This window comes from Hibiscus syriacus, unplaced genomic scaffold, assembly GCF_006381635.1.
Source record: "Hibiscus syriacus cultivar Baekdansim isolate YM2019G1 unplaced genomic scaffold, ASM638163v2 tig00111166_pilon, whole genome shotgun sequence".
Taxonomy (NCBI): Eukaryota; Viridiplantae; Streptophyta; class Magnoliopsida; order Malvales; family Malvaceae; genus Hibiscus; species Hibiscus syriacus.
The window spans coordinates 2,019,295-2,041,103 of NW_024063008.1; the positions used below are offsets into that span (position 1 = coordinate 2,019,295).

Below are 21,809 nucleotides of genomic sequence, written 5' to 3' on the forward strand. Positions count from 1 at the left end.
TAGGCTAAAAGAAAGGCTAATTTCATCTCTTAATGAAGGTATGTATCGATGCACTACACCATGTATCGATGCATCCCTTGACGGGTGCATCGATGCACTATCTATGCATCGGTGCATAAATTCCATTCGATGTTTGTATTTAAGGGGGTTCATCGATGCACTACTTGTGCATCGATACACTGATGGCATTCGATGTTTTTATTTTAAAAGAGTGCATCGATACACTTCATGTGCATCGATACACTTTGAACAATTTCTGGGATTTACTCATGATGCATCGGTACACAATGAATGTGTATCGATGCACTCTGCCCATAATTCACTTCTTGAATCCGAAAACTTATCCATTTTGGCTTAAATCCTTCATCCTTCAACCCCTTTTATATTCTTAACTCCAATACACATACTTAAACCAATATATATACTCATTTATTTCATCTTAAACCTCAAAATTCTATCTTCCTCATGAAATTCAAGAATTATACCAACTTTGTAACATGATTAAATTCCACTTTTAACACTTTGTTTGTCTTAACTATATTGATGACAAGTCAAATTTAACTTTCAATTCTAGATATGAACTTTATTCCAAGATTTCATTCAAAAACTCACAATCTTTAATCTCTTCTAATTCCATCATCTTTTGATTTTAAGATAACTTAAGCTTTCCTTAAGCTTAGTTATCATATAATAATCATAAACCAATCTTAAATTTAACAAGAAACTAACTAACCAGAAACTCACCTTTGTTTTGGGTTCCCACGCATGAAGGAAGAAGAAGATAAAGAGACCTTTGGAAGCTTATAGATTTCTCTTCCATTCCACGTGGTTAATATATAACCTTTCTTTAATTTAATTATTTCCCTTACAAAAGACCCTTTTGCCCTTCACTTCATCTAATAATTACTCACCTCTTTCAGGTAATATTCCAAATGAATCATTGAACTATTCCATTCTTCTACTTTAGTCACCAAGTTCTAAAAATTTTACAATTTAGTCACTAACCCATAGATTGGGATGTTACACATGCGACTCTTAAATATAAAAAATAATAATTTATTATTTTAACTAACAGAAAACAAATTAATCTTTACAGTGTTGACATGATGATTCATAGTCCATAATGACATTCCATAATTGACATGGTAATTCATATTGTTCATATGTGTAATACGTATAAAAGAAGCGTCATTCTATTATAACTCATCAAGCAACCTCAGTGGTTAAAATGAGTATTATTTTCCCTAGTGGTTTCGGGTTCAAACTGTTACGTCCATAGAGTATGTGTTATTAATAAATAAGAGATATTATGAACATATACTACCTTATAATCACCCACTCTCTTAAAAAAAATGTTAGTCTAATCATGATTTAAGGATCAAAATAATTTCTAAAGCGATCACCACTAATAATCTTCCATCGTTTAAATGTTAATTGGCTAAAAATTCACCCACATAAAACATTTTCCACACTCTAATTATAGACCTAAAGTGTTTTAAGTAGGTCGTTTACTACATCATAACCCTACTTTTATAGTTCCTGCTGACTATAGCACCAACATCATTTTTTTTTGGTTAAGAAATAATAATTAATATAATTCCTGTAGATTTTAAATCCCTAATTCCCTGCCTCAATCACAATGTTTCCCATTTTATTGCGTTCAATCAATTACTTATTGATCAAAGAATAATGTAAATCATGGTGATAATCAAATGGCAGACCAACTTTAAATTCTACCAAATTAAGGTTGTATAAAACAATAATTAGTTTGCGGGCATCTAGGCCTTACAATCAACATAGTTTCGTTTCCTAATCATTCATAATCAAATACTTGTGGAGCATTTTAAAATGCCCATAAAAAGAATTTACTTCTCTTCATTGTTATACTTTGTTTCGATATCTCGCAACATACATGATTTCTCAGACTGATGTTTTTCATTTATAATTTATTTGAGAAATGAATCCACTTATTATTTGTGTAATCAAATTTTAATTATCAAAATTACATTCAAGTTAGTTTAGAATACATTATAATGTATTACTTTATTTACATTTAGTATATCAGGTTATTCTATTCGTTATACATCTAAAGACAATTTACATTTGACACTTCTTATCTCCCATGGGTTTTGGATTCAATACTCATTAGGAGCAAAATTCTCATTCTCTTCCCCTAGGTTGAAATAATTCAGAAAAGTAAAGATCGTTTATATTTATATAATTAATTGTAAATTATTACATGATATAAAACTATTTTAATTTTACATAAATTTAAGACCGTTAGATGAATTAAAATAGATGACTGAGATTAATAGTAAGAAATGAAAAAATATTAATTGAAAAAAAAACAAGGACTTAATCTCATCTATTTATTTTTGTTCATCCAATGGTCCTAAATCTGTATAATACTAACAGAGTTTCATATTGTGTCAGTGGATTAGGTTAAATTTAAAGTTGTTAGGGGTGTTTTGGTTCAAAATTAAAATTATTATTAGAAACCTCACACTCTTGAATCAAATTCATAAGTTTGAATGAAAAACATTATCTTTAGTAGATAATATGATATTACTAAGGTATCAAAATAATATAATATAATATAATACGTACCTAAATTACAATCCTATGTGGCATCTTAATAATTTGATAAGTGAACACTTTCGCTAACTAATACACCAACTATAAAATTGATTGAAAAAACTAAGTCACATAATTAACAAAAAAATAATTAATAACTACTAAACAAATATCGTCAATACCTAAAAATTATTTTTTAAAAACTATCTAATGTATCAATTAAATTTTAATTTAATAGTTAAATTAAAATTATATATGCATATCATTAGATTTTTAATTCTGAATGTGATATATGAGATCAAGAATAATTTATCTGGCTCTTCTCATTATGTTAAGTAATTTTAGGTCTTTATCGTAGAGATTGTGGAATTTCAATTGTATTTGCACATGACAAGAAAATTCTCATTAGATGTTCAGTCATGGACTTAAAAAGAGTGTATAATGTTATATTATTCAACTAGCATAAATATTTATATATATAGGGAATAAAAAAAGATTTATGGTAAAGATAAATTTCTAAAATTTTAGGAGGAGTGAACTTATAAAATTCTAAGAATGAAAATAAATCATTAATTGAAAATACAAAGAAAATATTTAAAATATTAATTAATTTAAAATTTTTAAGAGGACGACTGTCCCAATCATCTCCTTTAATCCATCCATGTGTATATACCGTTTGAAAAAAAAAACAGAATTTGAGACGATCTAGACATCATACTTTTGAAGTATTTTTAATTATATAAATGATATTATAAAGTTTAAAACGAATACTAAACAGATTATTGTAATTAGTTGACAAAGGAAGATGAGAATGAATGTCTGGGCCCCCGGGTGGGGAAAATACAAAGATGTTTGAATGTTAAGTAATTGTGGGAAAGTACCAATTGTGTCTTTCAACCCATCTCCACAGCCATGACCTTGTTCAAAGGGAAATGGCCCAACTTCAGATCATGAAAACACCTTCCACCGAAACTTGTTTCTCATTTAAAGATGATAACCATTGTTCCATTTTTGTACAAAATCCTTCTTCCTTTTCCCCAACGGAAAAGGGTATTGTTTATCTCCCTTTCTAACTTATTCTCAACTTCATCGTTTGATATCTTATAAAGTAAATCGGATGATAATATATTATTAAAAGTTTATTTTTTAAGGCCATTGTGACTCGTGTGAGCCATGGTATACGGCTTAGGGTAGTGTGGTGTGGTTTAGGTCACAGTGTTCGAGTACAACAGAGGACAAAGAAGGTAATGTCCTTTATTTGACACTGATATTTGGTGGCCATTGTATTATACTTTGCTTCTTGAAATGCACAATATTGTCCACTTCCGCTTCTTCTTGGAGTACTATAAACAGATTAAAACGAAAGTGGTATGGACATTTTGTTCAGAAAAAAGAAAGCAGATTTATCTGATCTTATATCATACAGCAACAGGAAACACCTCAACGTGATGTCCGTCTCAAATTTCATGGTCCACTGCTAAAGGAACATATACAAGTTGTCACCTTGTATGATGGATTTTTTATGTTCGATAGAATAATTCCATTTTTGGTTTCAAAGGCCGAGAAGATCAAAAACCATAAATATTTCACTCAAATAGCTGTAATTTACACACTGTGCTAGCTGAGCTCTAGCTAGCTTATTTTCCTAGAATATTTATATACATATAGCAATATTGTAGGTCAAGATTTATAGAGACAAAACACCATATCTAACAGCAAGCTAAAATTAAGGATAATGGCTCTTTTTGAGACCGAGTTTAGTCTTTATCTGAGCCTGGGATGCACTTTGACCTTAAGGGGGTTAGCCATTTCACAGGAGAGCCTAAGGACTTCACCCAGATCGACCGGATTATTGTCGTCTGATGGCACCCACTTGAACCCATGCAACAATGTGCCGACCCAGAAGGTAACGGTGGCTAAACCTAGAGTCTTTCCAGGGCAACTCCGACGGCCCGACCCGAATGGCGACAGCCTGAGGTCAGACCCCAACACAGAGAACTCCACGTCAGGACTTTCCTTAGACACGAATCTCTCTGGCATGAAATTTAGTGGGTCCACCCAAACATCGGGGTCCCTTGTGATGGCCCACATGTTAACCATGGCGGTGGTCCCGGCGGGCACGTGATGTCCATCAACGGTAGTGTCTGTGATTGCTAAACGGGCCCATGATAGAAGTGGACCAGGCGGGTGCAGCCTCAGAACCTCCTTCACCACCGCCGGCAGGTAAACCATCGACTGAACGTCTGGTTCCATCAACGGCCGTGATTTCCCGACAACTTCATCAAGCTCCGCCTGCACTCTTGATTGGATTTCAGGGTGAAGCACCATTCTCGCTAGTATCCACTCTATTAAAACCGCCACAGTATCTGTTCCTCTAAAGATCATCTCCTATATAATATGAATATAGTATGATTAGTTTTTTTTATAAAAAAAGGTAATCTTTTTAAGCAAACAGAATAATTGTACGTTTTGTTCCTTATAAATCCTTTGAAAAACTAAGAAATTGTATTATTATAGGAATCTAATCAACAAATTGTTCCCCCAAATCATTATCAAGATTCCAACTAGAAAACTCATGCAAGAGAAAACAAAAAACATGCATATAAAATAGTAAATTGTTTTCTTTATGAATTATAATGGAAATTGCCAAGAAGCTTGTTTCTTACCCAAAGAACGGCGACCATATCGTTTTCCGAGAGTCTATCAGGTCCGTTGAGAGAAAGTAAAACGTCGACAAAATCATGGGTTTTTGTTCCAGTTTGGAGTTTATGTTCCTGGATGATTTTGTTCACAAATTTGTTCACCTTGGGAACAAGTTCCGAGCAACGAAGCCGGATTTTTTGAATGTCTAAGCCACCAAGCCATGGAAGATGATCAAACCAATTGAGCTTACCTAGTAGGTCGTAACCTTCTTCAACAAGCTGGCCGATTTCTTCTGTTTCAGGATTTGATGATCCCAGATGATATTTACTACCAAACACCGAGCTCATCATGTTGTTAAGGGAAGCTTTCTTGAGTAAATCACGTACGGAGAACTCTCCACGATGATATGAAATGATGGACACCATTTGAGACGCGATATCCAACCTTTGTGCCTCCGTGGAGCTGATTTGTTTAGGGCAAAACAGATGTGTTGCAGCGATTCTTCTTAGTGTCCGCCAGTAAACACCATAAGGAGCGAAACCGATTGCTCTGTTGAACATTAAACTATAAGCCGATTCCTTCACCGGACGATTAGCAAAAACAGAACTGTTAAGAATCTCTTTGGCAACATCAGGGTTGCATGTGATGATAACCCGTGTATCACCCAAGCTAAAAGCCATGAGCCGCTTAGCACCAAAGGATTTAGCTGCAGCGGAAAGCTTGTGGTGAGCCAGGTTATCCATGAGGTTTAAGCTTCCAACAATCGGAAAGCCTCGTGGTCCTGGAATGGCGTTATCGGGCTTTGTGAAAGCTCTCTTGGTCAGCCAATTATACTTGCCCCAAGCAGGACCTCCGGGATAGAACCAGAAACACAAGGCCATGGCCAACCAAGCCATGCAAAGGAAAAGAAGAAGCAAGATGGAACTTTGGGAAGAAAAATACTTGCATTTGGATGCAAGAAATAAAACCCAGAAGCAATCTGAGTGTGTCTCCATGAAGAAGGAAAAGATTGGATGTTTGTTTCAATGAGTGAATGATTTCCTTTTTTGGGTTAAACTAAGAAATGAGTTGCTTGGTTTATATAGAGATCTGTGTACTAAGAGCTGTTACATATACGTGTATAATTATTTTTCTAATATAATAAAAATTCATTTTTATTTCAAAAATTATTTTTAAAAATAATTACGGTATTACGTACCGTTATATATGTACGTAGCATTCCCATAAAAGTAACGGTTAAACAGGGCGTTATATTTATCAGCTTTATAACGGAAATAAATAAAATAAAAAATTAAGTCAAAAGGTACGCCGCCACTACCATAACGGAAGATGAGATTCGAGGAGTTTCATGCCCCATAGAGCCAAGTTGGAATTTTTTTTATTTTTTTCATTTACTTTATATATTAAAAACAAGCTTTCAGATTTAATTTCAGATTTAATTCCACAATATCAATTTTCTTTTATGAATTTGTAAAGAAACCGTATCGATTTTTTTCTTTTTACAGTTTGAGAAATCATTAAAACAATTATTAGTGATCTCTTAATTAGCATTTAACAGAGGAAAAAATCATTTTATGCCGTTGATTTCAGCATAGTAAACCTTTAAGTTGCATTAAACAGTGAAAAAACATAGCATTTCTTCTCACATGTGTACGGATCATTCACTTGTTTTCTTAATAAATATTGCCAACGGAATAATTTGGATCGTCTTTTTTAAACCCTAATTTAGAATTAATTACTTAGTTCGAACCTTAGGATAGATCCTGACTTTTAAATTTTAAATATTTATATTAATAATTTAATAATTAAATATTAATTTTCATTATCATTTATATTTAGAAAAAGTTAATTTCATGTTAACATTTATCACGTATGATTATAAATGAATCGAGCTTAAATGAATAAAGTTATTTTCATGTTCATTTGTTTGTTTTTGAATATGTTCATGTTCGGTTTGGGTTCGTTTAAATTTTTAGTATCATGTTCGTGTTCATTTATTTGTTTTTGAAGGTGTTTGTGTTAATTCATTTAGTGTTCACGAACATGTCCGTTTAACATTCGTGAACATGTTTGTTTAACGTTCGCAAACATCATGTTCGTTTAATGTTTGACAACCAACACTTTTATTTTACATTTGCAAATCAAAGAAAACGATGAAATAATGCCACTTGTCCTTAAGTTCATTATGCTTCACAGTTTGAACTCCAAAGTTCATCTTATATTCAATTTAGTCTCCATTTTTAACAATATATAAAATGTAAAAAAATAAAAAGAAAATAAAACTGAGTAAACAAGCTTATAAACGAGTTGATAATCGATTTTGTTCATAAACGTAAATAAATCAAACACACATTTATTCGTTAATTTATTAAATAAACATAAATTTTTATATATAATCATTTATTTAACTTAATAAATAAATACAAATAAAAGTTATACGAATAGTTGGATAAATAATTTATCAAACACTATATTCATTTACCACCTTCCCAATGATATAGTGTCTATCCACGAATCCCATGTGGATATTTCTTGTCCGAACGTCATGTGTCCCGTGCATTTTCAATTTTCCTTTTATTGTCTTCATTTCAGGACTCCACGTGTCTAAGGACTAAGGTCCCATGAAAGGGGTAAAAGGGTTTGGAAAAAAAGGACATGTCCTTTATTCAAATCGTTTGGTCTCAATCATGTGCCCTTAACAGCAAGGGACCTTGTTGTCTTTTTCGAATACCATTGCCTAGAAGCAAGGGACATTGTTGTCATATTCGAACACCGGAGAAGGACAAAAACAATACCCACACGGATTCGTCCTAGTCATTACTCCTTCCCCCTCAGCTGGGCCCTACTTTGAATTCGCTGACAATTGGTCCCACTTGGTCAAACTTTAAGCTGATCATTGGGAGTTTTAACTTTGAATAGGCTCATTTTTACCATAATGGTACGAAGGCCACTCGACACCCAACTTCAAGTCCCAACAATATTGCCCAGAGCTCAATCCAATGCCCCTGGTCATCGCGGAAAACTCGTCCATCGTCGATGCTTAAAGAGGAGATTTTGTTGGATTAAAACTTTTTTTATTCGAAATAACAAGAAATCTCCAAAGAAACTGATGAGATTTTAAAATAAATTTTATCGATTCCGATGGATTATCAAAAAGTAGTTATTCAATCATATTGAATCAAAGAAATGAGGTTAAATTTCATTTCTAAAAGTCAGTTTAGACGTTTGAAATAAATTATAATCTAGAATCAAATTTTTACGACCCTTTGAATCAAAACTTTAAACTTGTTCTTACGTTGTATCTTTCAAGATCAAGTCTAGAAGATCTTTGAAACGGACTCATCCATCCAAAAATAAGTCTATGTAAGTAAACCTTGGTCCAAATTCTCTCTAATCTTGTTTTGTCAACACAAAGAATATCAAACTCATTCTTTAAGATCAAGCCTCAACAACCTTTAAAGTGAACCTCACCGGCCATGATTAAGTCTCAACAATCCTAGATCAACTTTCAAGTAAATATCTATTTTCCCAAGGTTGTAATCAAATAATTTTCTTTATGTTTCAAAAATTATCCCTAGATTGTAATCCAAATTCAAAATTTCGATAGCTTGTGACTAGTCACCAGTTTGAGTGATTAGGGTTTAGTTGTATGCTAGGGATACCATAGCTAATCAAATTACCATATCTTGGTCAAGACACACACTAACTATCAAGGCTTAACTTATATGATATTGTCACGCCCTTGGAATTTCAACGCCTAGAATGTGCGGCCTTAGTCGCTTTCTTTGTGATAGCGGCTAAGTCAGCCTGAAAACAATCCAAGCAGAGATGCTTAGGATAACCGACGAAAGCAAAGAAAACAAGAGAACTTTGCAAGCACAAGAACAAAATCAAGAGAGAGTTTGAGAGAATGCTATGTGATTTCTCAAAATGAAGAAGTGAGTACAAATGAGGATGAGGGACCTCTATTTATAGTGGAAGCTCCATTCAATGAACAATTAAGATCTAAGTACATCGACGGTCCAGATCTATACAATCCCACAATCTAGGGGAATCATATCTACACAATCTCTCTATTTAAGGAAAGTACATCAAGTTATTGAGAATATGCCTTAAATAGATTATTATAAGGATTATAAAAAGAATCTGAAGTATTATGCATTAACCAAGTGATCTTCCTACCATAATCGTGCCAAGCTCTTCATCTCCATGGAATGGGTCAGTCTGAATGGGTGTGGGAAGGCCCAAAACGCCAATCAAGTAGTCTTGGGCTCCTTGTGTTGCAGCGACCTTGGCCATGGGCACGCGGTCTGTGACATTCTCCACTACTGGTTCCGGTGACACCCTCGTCACTCGCCTCAAATGATATTGGTCTATCATGGGTCTAAATTGCCAAAGTCCCTTGGCATGTTCCCAACTTCCTTCACTCTCGGGAAGTCCCTTCCACAAAACAAAGTACTCATGCCTTGGCAATGTCCTGGACGTCGAATAACTCTTTCTTCCTGGATGTCTTCAACCTTATTATCATAGGAGACCTTTACTCCGAATGGCACCGTGTGACTTGCCTCGGTCATGATCCTCCTCATCCCGATGGCACGGCTTAAGGAAGCTAACGTGGAGCGCAGGATGAGCTCAGATGGTTAGAGGCAACTCCAATCTGTAGGCCATGGAGCCTACCCGCTTCACAACTTGAAACGGACCCTCGTACCTCCGTACAAGTCTTGCCACTCCTTGGCAAACTTATGTGCTGCAAGATTTGGTCCATCATACTTAGTAACAACCGTGTTGGGTGTCAACGATTATTGCCTGGTTACGATCTCGAATGGACTTTGGTTTATCGCCTTGCTCCGTGCAAGTTGTAGAAAAACTGAGCCACATCCAACAACTTTGGCCAATCACATTGAGTGGCACTCACATAGTGCCTAAAATAAATCTCCAAAAGAGCATTCACTCTCTCGGTTTGCCCATTGGTTTGTGGATGGACTGCTGTGGAAAAGTTCAAGCTTGATCCCATCAACTTGAACAAATCGGTCCAAAATCTCCCAATGAACCTTGTGTTTCGGTCACTGACAATGATTTTTGGTACTCCCCATTAGTTCACCACGTACATGAGGAAAAGTCGAGTTACCTCCTTGGTTGGACATACCTTGGACGCTGAAATGAATATCCCATACTTCAAAAACTTGCCCACCATAATCATGATGCTTGAAAGCCCATCAATATTTGGCAAACCGACTATGAAGTCCATGGAAACACCTTCTCATGGTCGTTCGGGAATGGGAAAATGATGCAACAATCCCGTCAGCTTCTTCATCAACCTTGTCTTGTTGGTACACAAGGAAAGTCTTTACATAGGTCTGCACATCTTCAGCCATATGCGGCTAATAATACTTTTTCGCAAGTAGTGCCATGGTTCGATCAACTCCAGGATTTCCCGCCCACTTGGAGTCATGACATTCCTTCATGAGCTCTTTGTGCAGTTTTCCATACTGAGGCACAAAAAGACGATGCCCTCAAGTATAAAGTAACTCATTTTTAGCCAAAACTCTCGAGTTCGTCCCTCATTGGCTCCCTCCATTATTCTTTTTGTCATATGGTCATGTGGTAGCCCTTCCTTAATCCTATCTAGTAAAGGACCCTCCACCGTCTCGATGTCATACATTTGGCTTGTACTCCATGGAAAAGTCAAACTCAGCAAAGAACTCTTTCCAACGTGTTTGCTTGGGAGAAAGTTTCTTTTGAGTAAGGAAGTAGTTATTTGCAACATTTTTATTGAAAAAAACGAACCTGGAACCAAGCAAATAATGCCTCCAAATGCGAAAGCAATGCATCACTGTGGTCATTAGGGGTGTATTCGGTTTGGTTTTTAATAAAAGTTAAACTGAACAACAATAAACAGGTTTTTGAAAATTAAAAACGAAACCGAATTGTATAAAAGCTTCCTGACACTCTATACTCCATTCCCACACCTTATCCTTTTTGAGCAACTCATTCAAAGGTGTAGCCATCTTGGAATAGCCCTTCACAAACCGTTAGTAATAGTTGACTAATTCCAGGAAAGCTCTAAATTCAGTCACCTTAGTGGGTGGTTTTCATTCATCAATGGCTCGAATCTTGTCCCTATCCATTCAGAGCTTGTCACCTCCAATAACATGGCCTAGGGATAAGACCTCATTATACGAAAATGAGCACTTCTTCTTGACAAAGAGCTCATTCTCCTGTAAGACTTGGAACATTTTCCTCAAGTGCTCAGTATGTTCCTCAAGAGTCTTATTATATACCACAATATCATCAAGGTACACTACAACGAACCGATCAAGAAAGAGTTGTAGTATATTGTTCATCAAAGTGCAGAAGGTTGCGGGGGCATTTGTGAGGCCAAAAGGCATCATAAGGAACTTATACGAACCGTAACTTGTCATACAAGCTATTTTCGGTTCATCACCCTCGCCTATCCTGACTTGGTAGTATCCAGACCATAAATCCAACTTGGTGAACCACCTTACACCACCAAGTTGATTAAACAAGTTAGCTATCAACAGGATCGTGCACTTGTTCTTCACAGTGAGTTTTTACAAAGCTCGGTAGTCGATGAACATCCTAAGAGATCCATCATGCTTCTTTTGGAACAACACTGGTGCACCAAAGAGTTCCTTTGACGGTTGGAAATACCCGTCATCTAGGATTTATTTCAACTGTCTGCAAAGCTCCTATAACTCTGACGGGGCTATTTGATAAGGTGCTCTAGTGGACGGCTCCGTATTTGGCACAAGTTTGATCTTGTGGTCCACCTTCTTTTTAGGTGGTAAACTCTTCAGTAAATTTGTTGGCATCACATCTCTAAACTCTATCAACACTTGGGACCTTCTCGACCATTGCAGGCTCATCTCCCGCCAATGTCACCATAAAGGTGGGCTCCTCCTTGCGTACCCCCTTTGTGAATTAGATTGCGTAAAAATCTTTGCCCCAACTCCAACCTCTCGGCTCACCGAAATGATGCATTGATGCCTCGGATCAAGTATGCACAAGAAATTAGAAAACGAAACAGGGAATGCATTGATCCGATCAAGGAAACTAATACCTAAAACAAAGTCAAAGTCATCAAGTGGGATTACCTTCAAAGTTTCTTACCATTTCACCCTCTAATGTCGATCTCAACTCCTCTTACAGCCCCTGTAATTGGAGCCTTATTGGAATTGACAGTCTTGATAAAGCCGCTTGCCTTCTTCACACGAAGGTCAAGTTTTTTGGCAATTTGTTCAGACATGAACAACTCGGATGCACCAGTGCCGACTAGTGCACTCATCTTGTGGCCCGCCATAATGATGTCCACAAACATCATTATTTTCTTGGAATGACACTTCTAGACTTCTATAGATCTCAAAATGGAGCCAAGCTTCAAGGTCTCATTATCTTATCCATCATCCTCATTGATGGCAACAACTTTCTCATGAGGGGGGCAATCCCTCCTCATATGCCTTCCCCTATAAATGAAGCAAGATAAGTCATTTTTCTCCTATGAATTGGAAATCATCTTTGGCCAGTCACTTGGCTTTCCATTGCTCCCAAATTGCTTGTTTGATCCACCTTTAGCTTTCTCTCCCCCACCATTACCCTTGGGCTTTGGCTTTGGTTTAACAGAGTCGCTATTTTTTACTTCAAATGGGACAATGGCCTCAACTGTATCTAATGCTTTGGAGAGTTCGATCATTTCCCTCATCTGGATCTCCATGTTGGCCCAATGATGAAGTCCATCCATGAATACAAAGAACCCTTCTAACTCACCTAATTATGGGATTTATATATTGATCTCTGTGAAGTTCTTGACATACTCCAAGAGAGATCGGTCATGCCTCAATTGCTTCAACTTTGCTCACGCCTCGAGCTAAGTATTCTTGGGATATAATTACTCGTTGAGTTCTATCACGAACTATTTCTATGTCTTGATCAGAATCAACTTATCCTTCTTATCGGAACACCTACGTCGCCACCATAAGAGAGCGAAGCGACATTAGACAAATAGTTGGAAGCAACGTTTACCTTGGATTCATCATCTTCCACACCCATTCCTCGGAAGAATTGTTCCATGTCCCAGATGAAATTCTCCACATCTTGGGAAGTTTGAGTCCCCTTGAACTCCTTCGGCTTAGGGATATCGATCCTGGGTATAGGTGCTAGTGCCTCCCCAGTCACCCCATTTAGTACAATAACCTTGTAGACCAACAATTCACTCTTGAACTCCTTCATCTCCCGCATCATTTCTGCCTTCATGGCCAGGAACATGTTTTCTATACCTCTGATCCGCTCATCCACCTTCTTGGCCATATCATCGAGGACTCTCTAAGTCTTCTGGTTGAGCCCTTCCTCCAAAGACTCTAGCTTGTTCAGATGAAACTCGGACGAATCTTGAGTCTCATTGACTTCGTTGTATAGATCCTCAAGACTGTCAACCCTTCGCTCAAATGATGCCACAATATCCTTCGAGTTAGTACGCTTCTTCGCCACAACAGCACGAGTCTCTATCACTTCGGTTACTATTGAGGCCTCGTCTTGGTTTTGTGGTATAATCTCTCACAAAACTAGCTCTAATACCACTTGTCACGACATTGAAACTTCAACGCCTAGAACGTGCATCCTTAGTCTCTTTCTTTGTGATAGCGACTAAGTCAGCCTGAAAACAATCCAAGCAGAGATGCTTAAGATTCCCAATGGAAGCAAAGAAAACAAGATAACTTGGTAAGCACAAGCACAAAGACAATAGAGAGTTTGAGAGAATACTATGTGATTTCTCAAAATGAAGAAGTAAGTACACATGAGGATGAGAGGCCTCTATTTATTGTGGAAGCTCCCCTCAATAAACGGCTAAGATCTAAGTGCATCGACGGTCCAGATCTATACAATCCCACATTCTAGGGGAATCATATCTACACAATCTCTCTATATAAGGAAAGTACATCAAGTTATTGAGAATATGCCTTAAATAGAAGATTACAAGGATTATGGAAAGAATCTGAAGGATCATGCAATAATCAAGTGATCTTCCTACCATAATCGTGCCAAGCACTTCATCTCTTTGGAATGGGCCAGTCTGAATGGATGTGGGAAGGCCCAAAATGTCAATCAAGTAGTCTTGGGCTCCTTGTGTTGCGGCGACCTCAGATATGGGCTCGCGGTCTGTGACAATATACACCAACTAGTTGGATTAATATATTAATGATATCGAATTCATTGAGTTGTCTCGGTGGTAAGAAGAAATGTTATTATCTATAGAAGACCTAAGTTCGAGCAACTACGTTTGGAGAATGTGTGTTATCTTAATTTAAAAAAAATTCTAAACATATGTCAATTTAAAATTATTCAAAAGAATCATCAATGAAAGATGACATCATAACCCTAAAGGATTTGTCACGATAATCATCATTTACATGATATAAATATTAGTCAAACGAGCGAGTCCATGTTCTCTAAACTAGTGGACTATATTAGTCTTTCCTACTTGAGAAACAAAAAGGGTTTTCCAAAACAGAAGAAAAGCAATGGAAGGTTTAAAATAACCCAACTATGAATCTTTTGAATGTTTAGCAGGAACTTATGGTTCATCATATATTGTTCACTGTCTTTTAAGAGGCTCTTCCAATTTGCTCAAGTTGTTGATTCATCATTTTCAGCATTTTCATATTATTCTTTTGACCCAATGATGAGTTACAGAGATAGAGTTGAGAACTGTGTGGTTGTTTCTATATTAACATATCAAAGAAGCACTACCAGTAGTGAAAAGGATATCCAATTAATGAAAACCCCAAGAATATTGAGGCTTTATTCTTTTGCTGTGATAATTAAATATTAGGGCTTTTTTTAACTAAAGATTAGTCTAGTGCTTTAATTATGTTCAACTTGGAAGCTCGGAAGGGTTGCTAAGTAGAACTAGGGACATACCTATGATTTTAGGTTAGATGATGAACTTCTAAAATTTTAGGGATAAAAGTTTATAATTATAGGGACGAAATCATATTATCAATAGAAAATCAAAAGAAAACATTCAAAATATATGATAATTTAAAATTTTTAGTGGGACAACTGTCTCGGCCACCCTCAATCCATTTATGGACAGAACCACCATCTCTAGTGACAAACAAGTTGCCAGTGCAAATCAACAAATAAGGTAGCAAATCACTGAGATGAAGAGCCATTAAATTTGCCATAATTATTAACTAATTGACATTCACATAGGCGTGTGATCAAATCAGAATTTCTTTTTCTTGATTTGGATTTGAATTTCCAAGAACTTTACCTTGGTAAATGGCTTTTACATAAATGTGGATATATTTTTTTAAAGAGCAAAAGCTTTCATTGGTTAATGTAGCTTGTGCCTTCGGCAATCATGGGAGGACCGAGGCTAAGCTACACTTGAGTGCCATAGCATTCAAATTCTTATCTTTTCTTCTATTCTTTTCCACTAACGGATGAATAGCACAGATCCTGTGACCACCAACTGTTTTTGAAAAATCATTCGATAATTTAATTTAAATATAATTATGAATATATTTAATTAATAATTATAATTAATTTTATTGAATTAAATGAGATTGAACCACTAATTACTTAGTCTATTTCTTACATAGGGAGGTATAATAAGAGTGATTAGTCTTGGTTATAATTTATAATAGAGAAAATAATTTCAGTGACAAAAAATGTCTTATAATATACGATTTTAACCAACTTTTTTTGGATTTGCCAAAATGACCAACTAAATCGCAATGCGATCGATAATTCGTAACGCGATCTCCGATATCGCAAATCAGTTTCCAGATTCGCAACGCGAACTTCGACTATCGCATTGCGATTTACATATTCGCATTGCGATAGTCCAAGTTCGCGTTGCGATAGTCGAAGGTCGCGTTGCGATTTTCCAAATTCGTTGCGATAGTCCAAGTTCGCGTTGCGATTTATTCCAAATTTGTTGCGATAGTCCATAGTCCAAGTTCGCTTTGCGATTTACTACAAATTCGTTGCGATAGTCCAAGTTCGTTGCGATAGTCGAAGTTCGCGTTGCGATAGTCGAAGTTTGCGTTGCGATTTATTTCAAATTCGTTGCGATAGTCCAAAATCGCAATGACTGGTGGTATTTCATTTGTTTCTTAAGAATTTTCTCTGAAAAAATAGTATTCGTACGGACGTGTCAAAGACACGTATTACCACGACCACGAGGCGAGGCGGACGGCGGCGGCGGCGGCGCGCGAGAGTCTTCCTTGTTCTCTATCACTCAACAAGGAAGTGGGAAAGTCAAGCCTTAAATACCATTCCCAATAGTGTTTCCAATACTATGTGAGATTGAGCATTACAAACACTTGTTTCCAATACTATGTGATTATTCAGGAAACAATTAACAATCATGCCTCTTAAAATAACTGAATCAACAACCAATTGCATTAGTATCAAAACATTAAAAAAAATTGCATCACTCGCGAGAATAAAAAAAATTGTTATCGTGCAATTACAATCAATTGAAAATAAATTAGAATTGCATGAAAACTAAACGAACCACAAATACTTTTCATACATATATTAAAGTCATTAACTATAATTCACAAATAATATCACTATTTAAGGCTCAATCCCACATAGTATTGGGAACAAGTGTTGGTAATGCTCAATCTCACATAGTATTGGAAACACTAATGGGAATGCTATTTAAGGCTTGGTTTTCTCATTTCCTTGTTGAGTGATAGAGAACAATGGAGACTCTCGCACGCCGCCGCCGCCGCCGCTGTCTGTCTCGTGATCGTGGTCGTGGTAATACGTGTCTTCGACACGTCCACGCGAATACTATCTTTTTAGAGAAAATTCTTAAGAAACAAATGCAATACCACCAGTCGTTGCGATTTTGGACTATCGCAACGAATACGAATTTGGAAAATTGCGTTGCGATAGTCGATGTTCGCGTTGCGAATCTGGAAACTGATTTGCGATACCAGAGATCGCGTTGCGAATTATCGATCGCATTGCGATTTAGTTGGTCATTTTGACAAATCCAAAAAAAATTGGTTAAAATCGTATATTATAAGGCATTTTTGATCACTAAGATTATTTTTTCTTTATAATATCAAACATAATAATTATACTTTATCAACTAAGTACGGTTATGTATTAAAATTATTTGTAACTGTAAGAGATATAATTACAATTTTTTATTCAAAATACCAAAGTATTAAGCATTTTTTGTTATATATATATATATATATATATACTTAAAATTTTAATTTTCAGAATTATTTATGATTTTTTTAATTTTACAAAATAATGTAAAAATATAAAATTTTAGAAAAACACTAACTAGGACTAATCATGGAATTGATTCCATCTACCAGCTAGCTAGGCCCAAGGTTCTCCAAGAATGCTACTACCTACAACTATAAAGCCACCTGGTGGCTAAAAAACAAAATACAAACATCTTTTTATTAATTATTAAACGAGATATGATCTTTTTACCTGCAAGGGAAGGTGGATCTGCCCTTCATGGAATCTAAAACCTAGCTCATTGTGAAGCAGTTTTATTTATTAATCTGTAATTGCGTAGATACGTACGATGTTTTTTATTTGTATGATTAGCTTAGTTAGCTGAGATTTTATCCACAGCATAAATCTTCAGGGTTAGGTACAGAACTACTGATATTGAAACCTTAAACTGTCATTTGATGAAGAGAAAAAGGAGGAAGACTGAGCTGTACTCACCCAGGGAAGAACCCTTAAAAGTATTAATTGATGGATCGATTCCCTCTCAGGCTCAGCTTTGTGTGTGCTTTGCATATTATATTTTTGCAGAATCCATTTCCAGCCAATCTCACATCTTCTAAAGCAAACGCAGATTTGTTTTTCTTTTGCAGAAGAATTATACACACACACAAATCTTGCATCAAAAGCTGCCACTAAGTTGCTTTTATATATATACTACAAGTTGATTAAGACCTTTTCAAGTGGGATAAAGGCTTGGCAATGAGAACATATACTACAGTGGACGTGGTGAGGCATATGTTCTTGAACGAAGCAGAATATCAGAACCCATTTCTCGGCTTTTACTGTGGCCCAGATCACCAAGCAACTGTACAGCTGGTAGAACTAAAGGTGTGTTTTGATTCAGCCCTAGCTTTAACAGGCAGAATTTTGTTGGGAAAATTGACGTCTGAACAAATTGATGAATAGCTTCGCTCTGGGTTTCACATCATTGCCTTATTCTTTATATTCGTTTTGGTTGAAAGTGATAGAGCTTTTAAGATACACTCTTGATGTTAACAGGGCTTTGTCTTTAACCAGAATGTTTAAAAGTTAAAGCTGAGAAAAGAAGAAGATATGTGTTGGGGAAATGGGAATGGCCTAAATTGGCACTATACTTTATATATATATTACTTCCTATATTATAGGTGTTCTTAGGGGGAAAATAGTTAATTTGCATTCATTTTTATAGATGAAGATTGAATCTCAATCCTATGAATAAGAGATGAGATGAACAATCATCACAATACCTCTCATGGTTAATTAATATATTTTTTCTTATAGTAAATAAAAAGATATGATCAATTTACACTAAATAACTTTTTTTTTTAATTTTACAATATTCTATGATTATTGTATGAATATAAATAAATAACTAAAATTAAAAAAATTTACATTCACGTTATCCATTTTCCCTTTATCTGTAAAAAATTATTACTTATTTTCAATTATGGATCTTAGCCATCTATCTACATGTATATAATAATTCTAAATTAATCTACGACTAAAGAAATTTTACACCCTACAATTAGATACTATCCCATAAATAAATAAATACCGCTTTACTAATCTTAACAATTATCCTTAAATCATCCATATTTGTATTATCTCTGCTCACGGTCCTTGGGCAAGCCGAGTCCTTGACCAATGACTGCAGTTGGGCTTTTTAAAAGCAGTATATAGGAGAAGTGTAATATCTCTCGGATCCAAACAAATGGAGGTTTAAATCTCTGGAATATTGTACGCAGAAAACAAAGAAAAATAGGAGTGTTTGATAATTATTTTGGGAGTTAAGCTATTTATTATAATGCACGTGGAACTTATCACGGAAATAATGAATTTAATAAAATACATTATAAAAATAAATCTCATTATATGAAATAGAATAAAATTTTATGGAATTTATCACGAGAAGGGACAAATTCTAATTATTTATTATGTTTTATGAAACTTGTCACTTCCTCGAGACAAGTTCTACACGCACTGTAAGAAATGACGGAGATCTTAAAATAATTCACAAACACTCTGATTTTTCAAAATATTTTTACCGCTTGCATTATTTAGTCGAAGAAGTCAACAAATGGAGCCCCATTTGTATTATCCAAATAAAAGCTTCTATATATATGGGCCTTTAAACTGGGCTTTATTTAATCAAACGGAGGCCCGAAAGACACACTAGAAAACCCGAGTCGATCATTTCGATTCCGAGGTTCCCAAATTCATTGGACTCTCTCTGCGCGCAGATTTTTAGGGTTCGTAGCGGATTTCAATTTCCTCTGCCGTGTTTCTTTAGGGTTTAAGCTACAGATCAATTTGTTTGATTATCACTTGTTTTAATTGTAATTACAGTGAATCAATCAGAGGAGAGGAAGGAGAAATTACGAGTCCGTATAAATGGATGCATCACAAGCTTCGTCGTTAGGGACTACGGGTGGGAGCGGTGGAAACGGCTTAGTAAACAATCAAACCAATGACGCGGTAAACGCAACGCCGAATGATGATCCAAAGCAGAATCTGAATCAAGTAATAAACTCCATCCAGAAAACCTTAGGTCTTCTCCATCAACTATACCTCACCGTCTCTTCTTTCAATGCCGCTTCACAGCTCCCCCTCCTTCAACGCCTGTAATTTTTTTTCATCAAAATCCTATTTATTTTATTTTGCAAGTTTTTTAGCTTTTTGCACCATTGCTGATCTCATTAGGGCTTTCAATTTTTATGTTGTTTTTGTAGTAATTCATTAGTTACGGAGCTCGATAACATGGCTAAATTATCTGAGAAGTGTAATATTCAAGTGCCAATGGAAGTTCTTAAGTCGGTTTGGTTTCCTTTTATTATTACTTTTATGTGTCATTTTTGACAAATTTAGTTTCTTTTCTTTGGTTGCTAATAGTAACTTGTCCGTTTTTGTGTTAGTTTGATTGATGATGGGAAGAACCCTGATGAATTTACGAGGGATGTTTTAAACGACTGTATTGCAAAAAATCAGGTTACTAAAGGCAAAACCGATGCCTTCAAGGTAGTTCTTATTTCCCCTTATAGGATGGTTTCGTTTAATTTTATATTATCAAGCACAAAATGATCTTTATTTACTGTAATATTGAATCTTATAGAGTTTACGGAAGCATCTTCTTGAAGAGCTCGAACAGACATTTCCTGATGAAGTTGAATCCTACAGAGAGATTCGTGCAAGTGCTGCTGCTGTGAGTTATTTTGATAATTATGCTTTCATAAATGTTATCTATGAGTAGTAATTAGTTATCCTAAACGCCTTGACTGATGATATGTTATTTGTATAATCGTTGCATTTTGGTTCTTGTGTGGAAAATCTCCTTATTCATGGCCTCTTGACATATCTTTCTTTCCGTCAATGCTAGTCTACTCTCACTGTAACCTCTTGTTACCCTCTTTGATTTCATCATCGGATGGATGCTGTCTTTCCTGCTTTTTGAAAATGTCTAGGCTTATTTTCTTCTTATCTTTTTTTTTTCTTTTTGTTGCATGTCTTGTTATTCCCATGCAGGCTTGCACAGTTTTTTGGGTTAGATAAGGAGTGAAATGAAGGCATTCTAAAACATTGTTTTCCTGTCCAAAACTTTCTTTGCATGCGTGTCTTATGACATAATGTTTTTCTCCCATTTTCTTACTCAACTGCTCTCTGCTTGATAAAAGTGGAAACAAGCATTTAATTATTTTATCTATTGGTTGAGGAAGAACTTAAGAAGAATTGAATATCTGTTTTTACAATATCTGAACTTAGTACGCATCTTATAATATTTACAATGCATGGTTTAATTTCACAAACTTAGATTGATATGAACTATGAAGTACTTAAATGATGAAACCTTGAACTGTGCATTTCAAATGTTTGCATGGCTTAATGAGCATAAAGTTAGTATGAGACTACATTGAAATTGTTAGCCTGATAAGTTTATGAATATTTCTGTTGTTCCCTTGAAAATCGAATCTCATTTGTCATTCTTTTTTCACTGATTATGTCAAGCTAAAGCTCTTCATACAATGCAGGAATCTAAACGGCTTGCTCAATCACAAAGTATTTTACAGAATGGGGATGTAAAAGTCAAAACTGAGCTTTAGATGCTTGTAGTTGGAGTTCTTCCCTCCCCCACCCCACCTCTTTTTTTTATCTATATAGGTTTCTGTATGTACTAGATTTGCTCAATACATTCTGATGTAACAACATTTCTGGCTTGTATTAAGAATTCGACAATTTGCAGTGCTCTCTCTGATTTTAATTTCCCTCTTGTTTGCTTCATTTGTACGTACGATTAAATGATTAATATAAACGACTAAAGGGGTTTC

The 21,809-nt window shown here is 35.5% G+C and overlaps 2 protein-coding genes across 3 annotated transcripts; one reads left to right on the plus strand and one right to left on the minus strand.

Annotated features, from left to right (window-relative positions):
• Positions 1 to 4,334: 4,334 nt before the first annotated feature.
• LOC120155159 (cytochrome P450 78A9-like) lies at positions 4,335 to 6,270 on the minus strand. Its single transcript, XM_039166740.1, has 2 exons — positions 5,241 to 6,270; positions 4,335 to 4,962 (listed from the first exon to the last, which is right to left on the minus strand). The coding sequence occupies exons 1-2, from the start codon at positions 6,210 to 6,212 to the stop codon at positions 4,339 to 4,341; spliced, it is 1,596 nt and encodes a 531-aa protein (XP_039022671.1). The 5' UTR covers positions 6,213 to 6,270; the 3' UTR covers positions 4,335 to 4,338.
• A 13,381-nt stretch (positions 6,271 to 19,651) lies between these two features.
• Positions 19,652 to 21,729, plus strand: LOC120155197 (mediator of RNA polymerase II transcription subunit 10b-like). Of its 2 annotated transcripts, XM_039166782.1 has the most exons (6): positions 19,659 to 19,739; positions 19,837 to 20,111; positions 20,220 to 20,300; positions 20,403 to 20,505; positions 20,600 to 20,689; positions 21,513 to 21,729. In XM_039166782.1, exons 2-6 carry the CDS (start codon positions 19,882 to 19,884, stop codon positions 21,582 to 21,584), a joined length of 576 nt encoding a protein of 191 aa, XP_039022713.1. In that variant the 5' UTR covers positions 19,659 to 19,739; positions 19,837 to 19,881; the 3' UTR covers positions 21,585 to 21,729. The 2 variants fall into 2 exon arrangements, with proteins under 2 accessions (XP_039022714.1, XP_039022713.1); XM_039166783.1 differs by lacking the exon at positions 20,220 to 20,300 and having other exon boundaries at positions 19,652 to 19,739.
• The last annotated feature ends 80 nt before the right edge of the window (positions 21,730 to 21,809 follow it).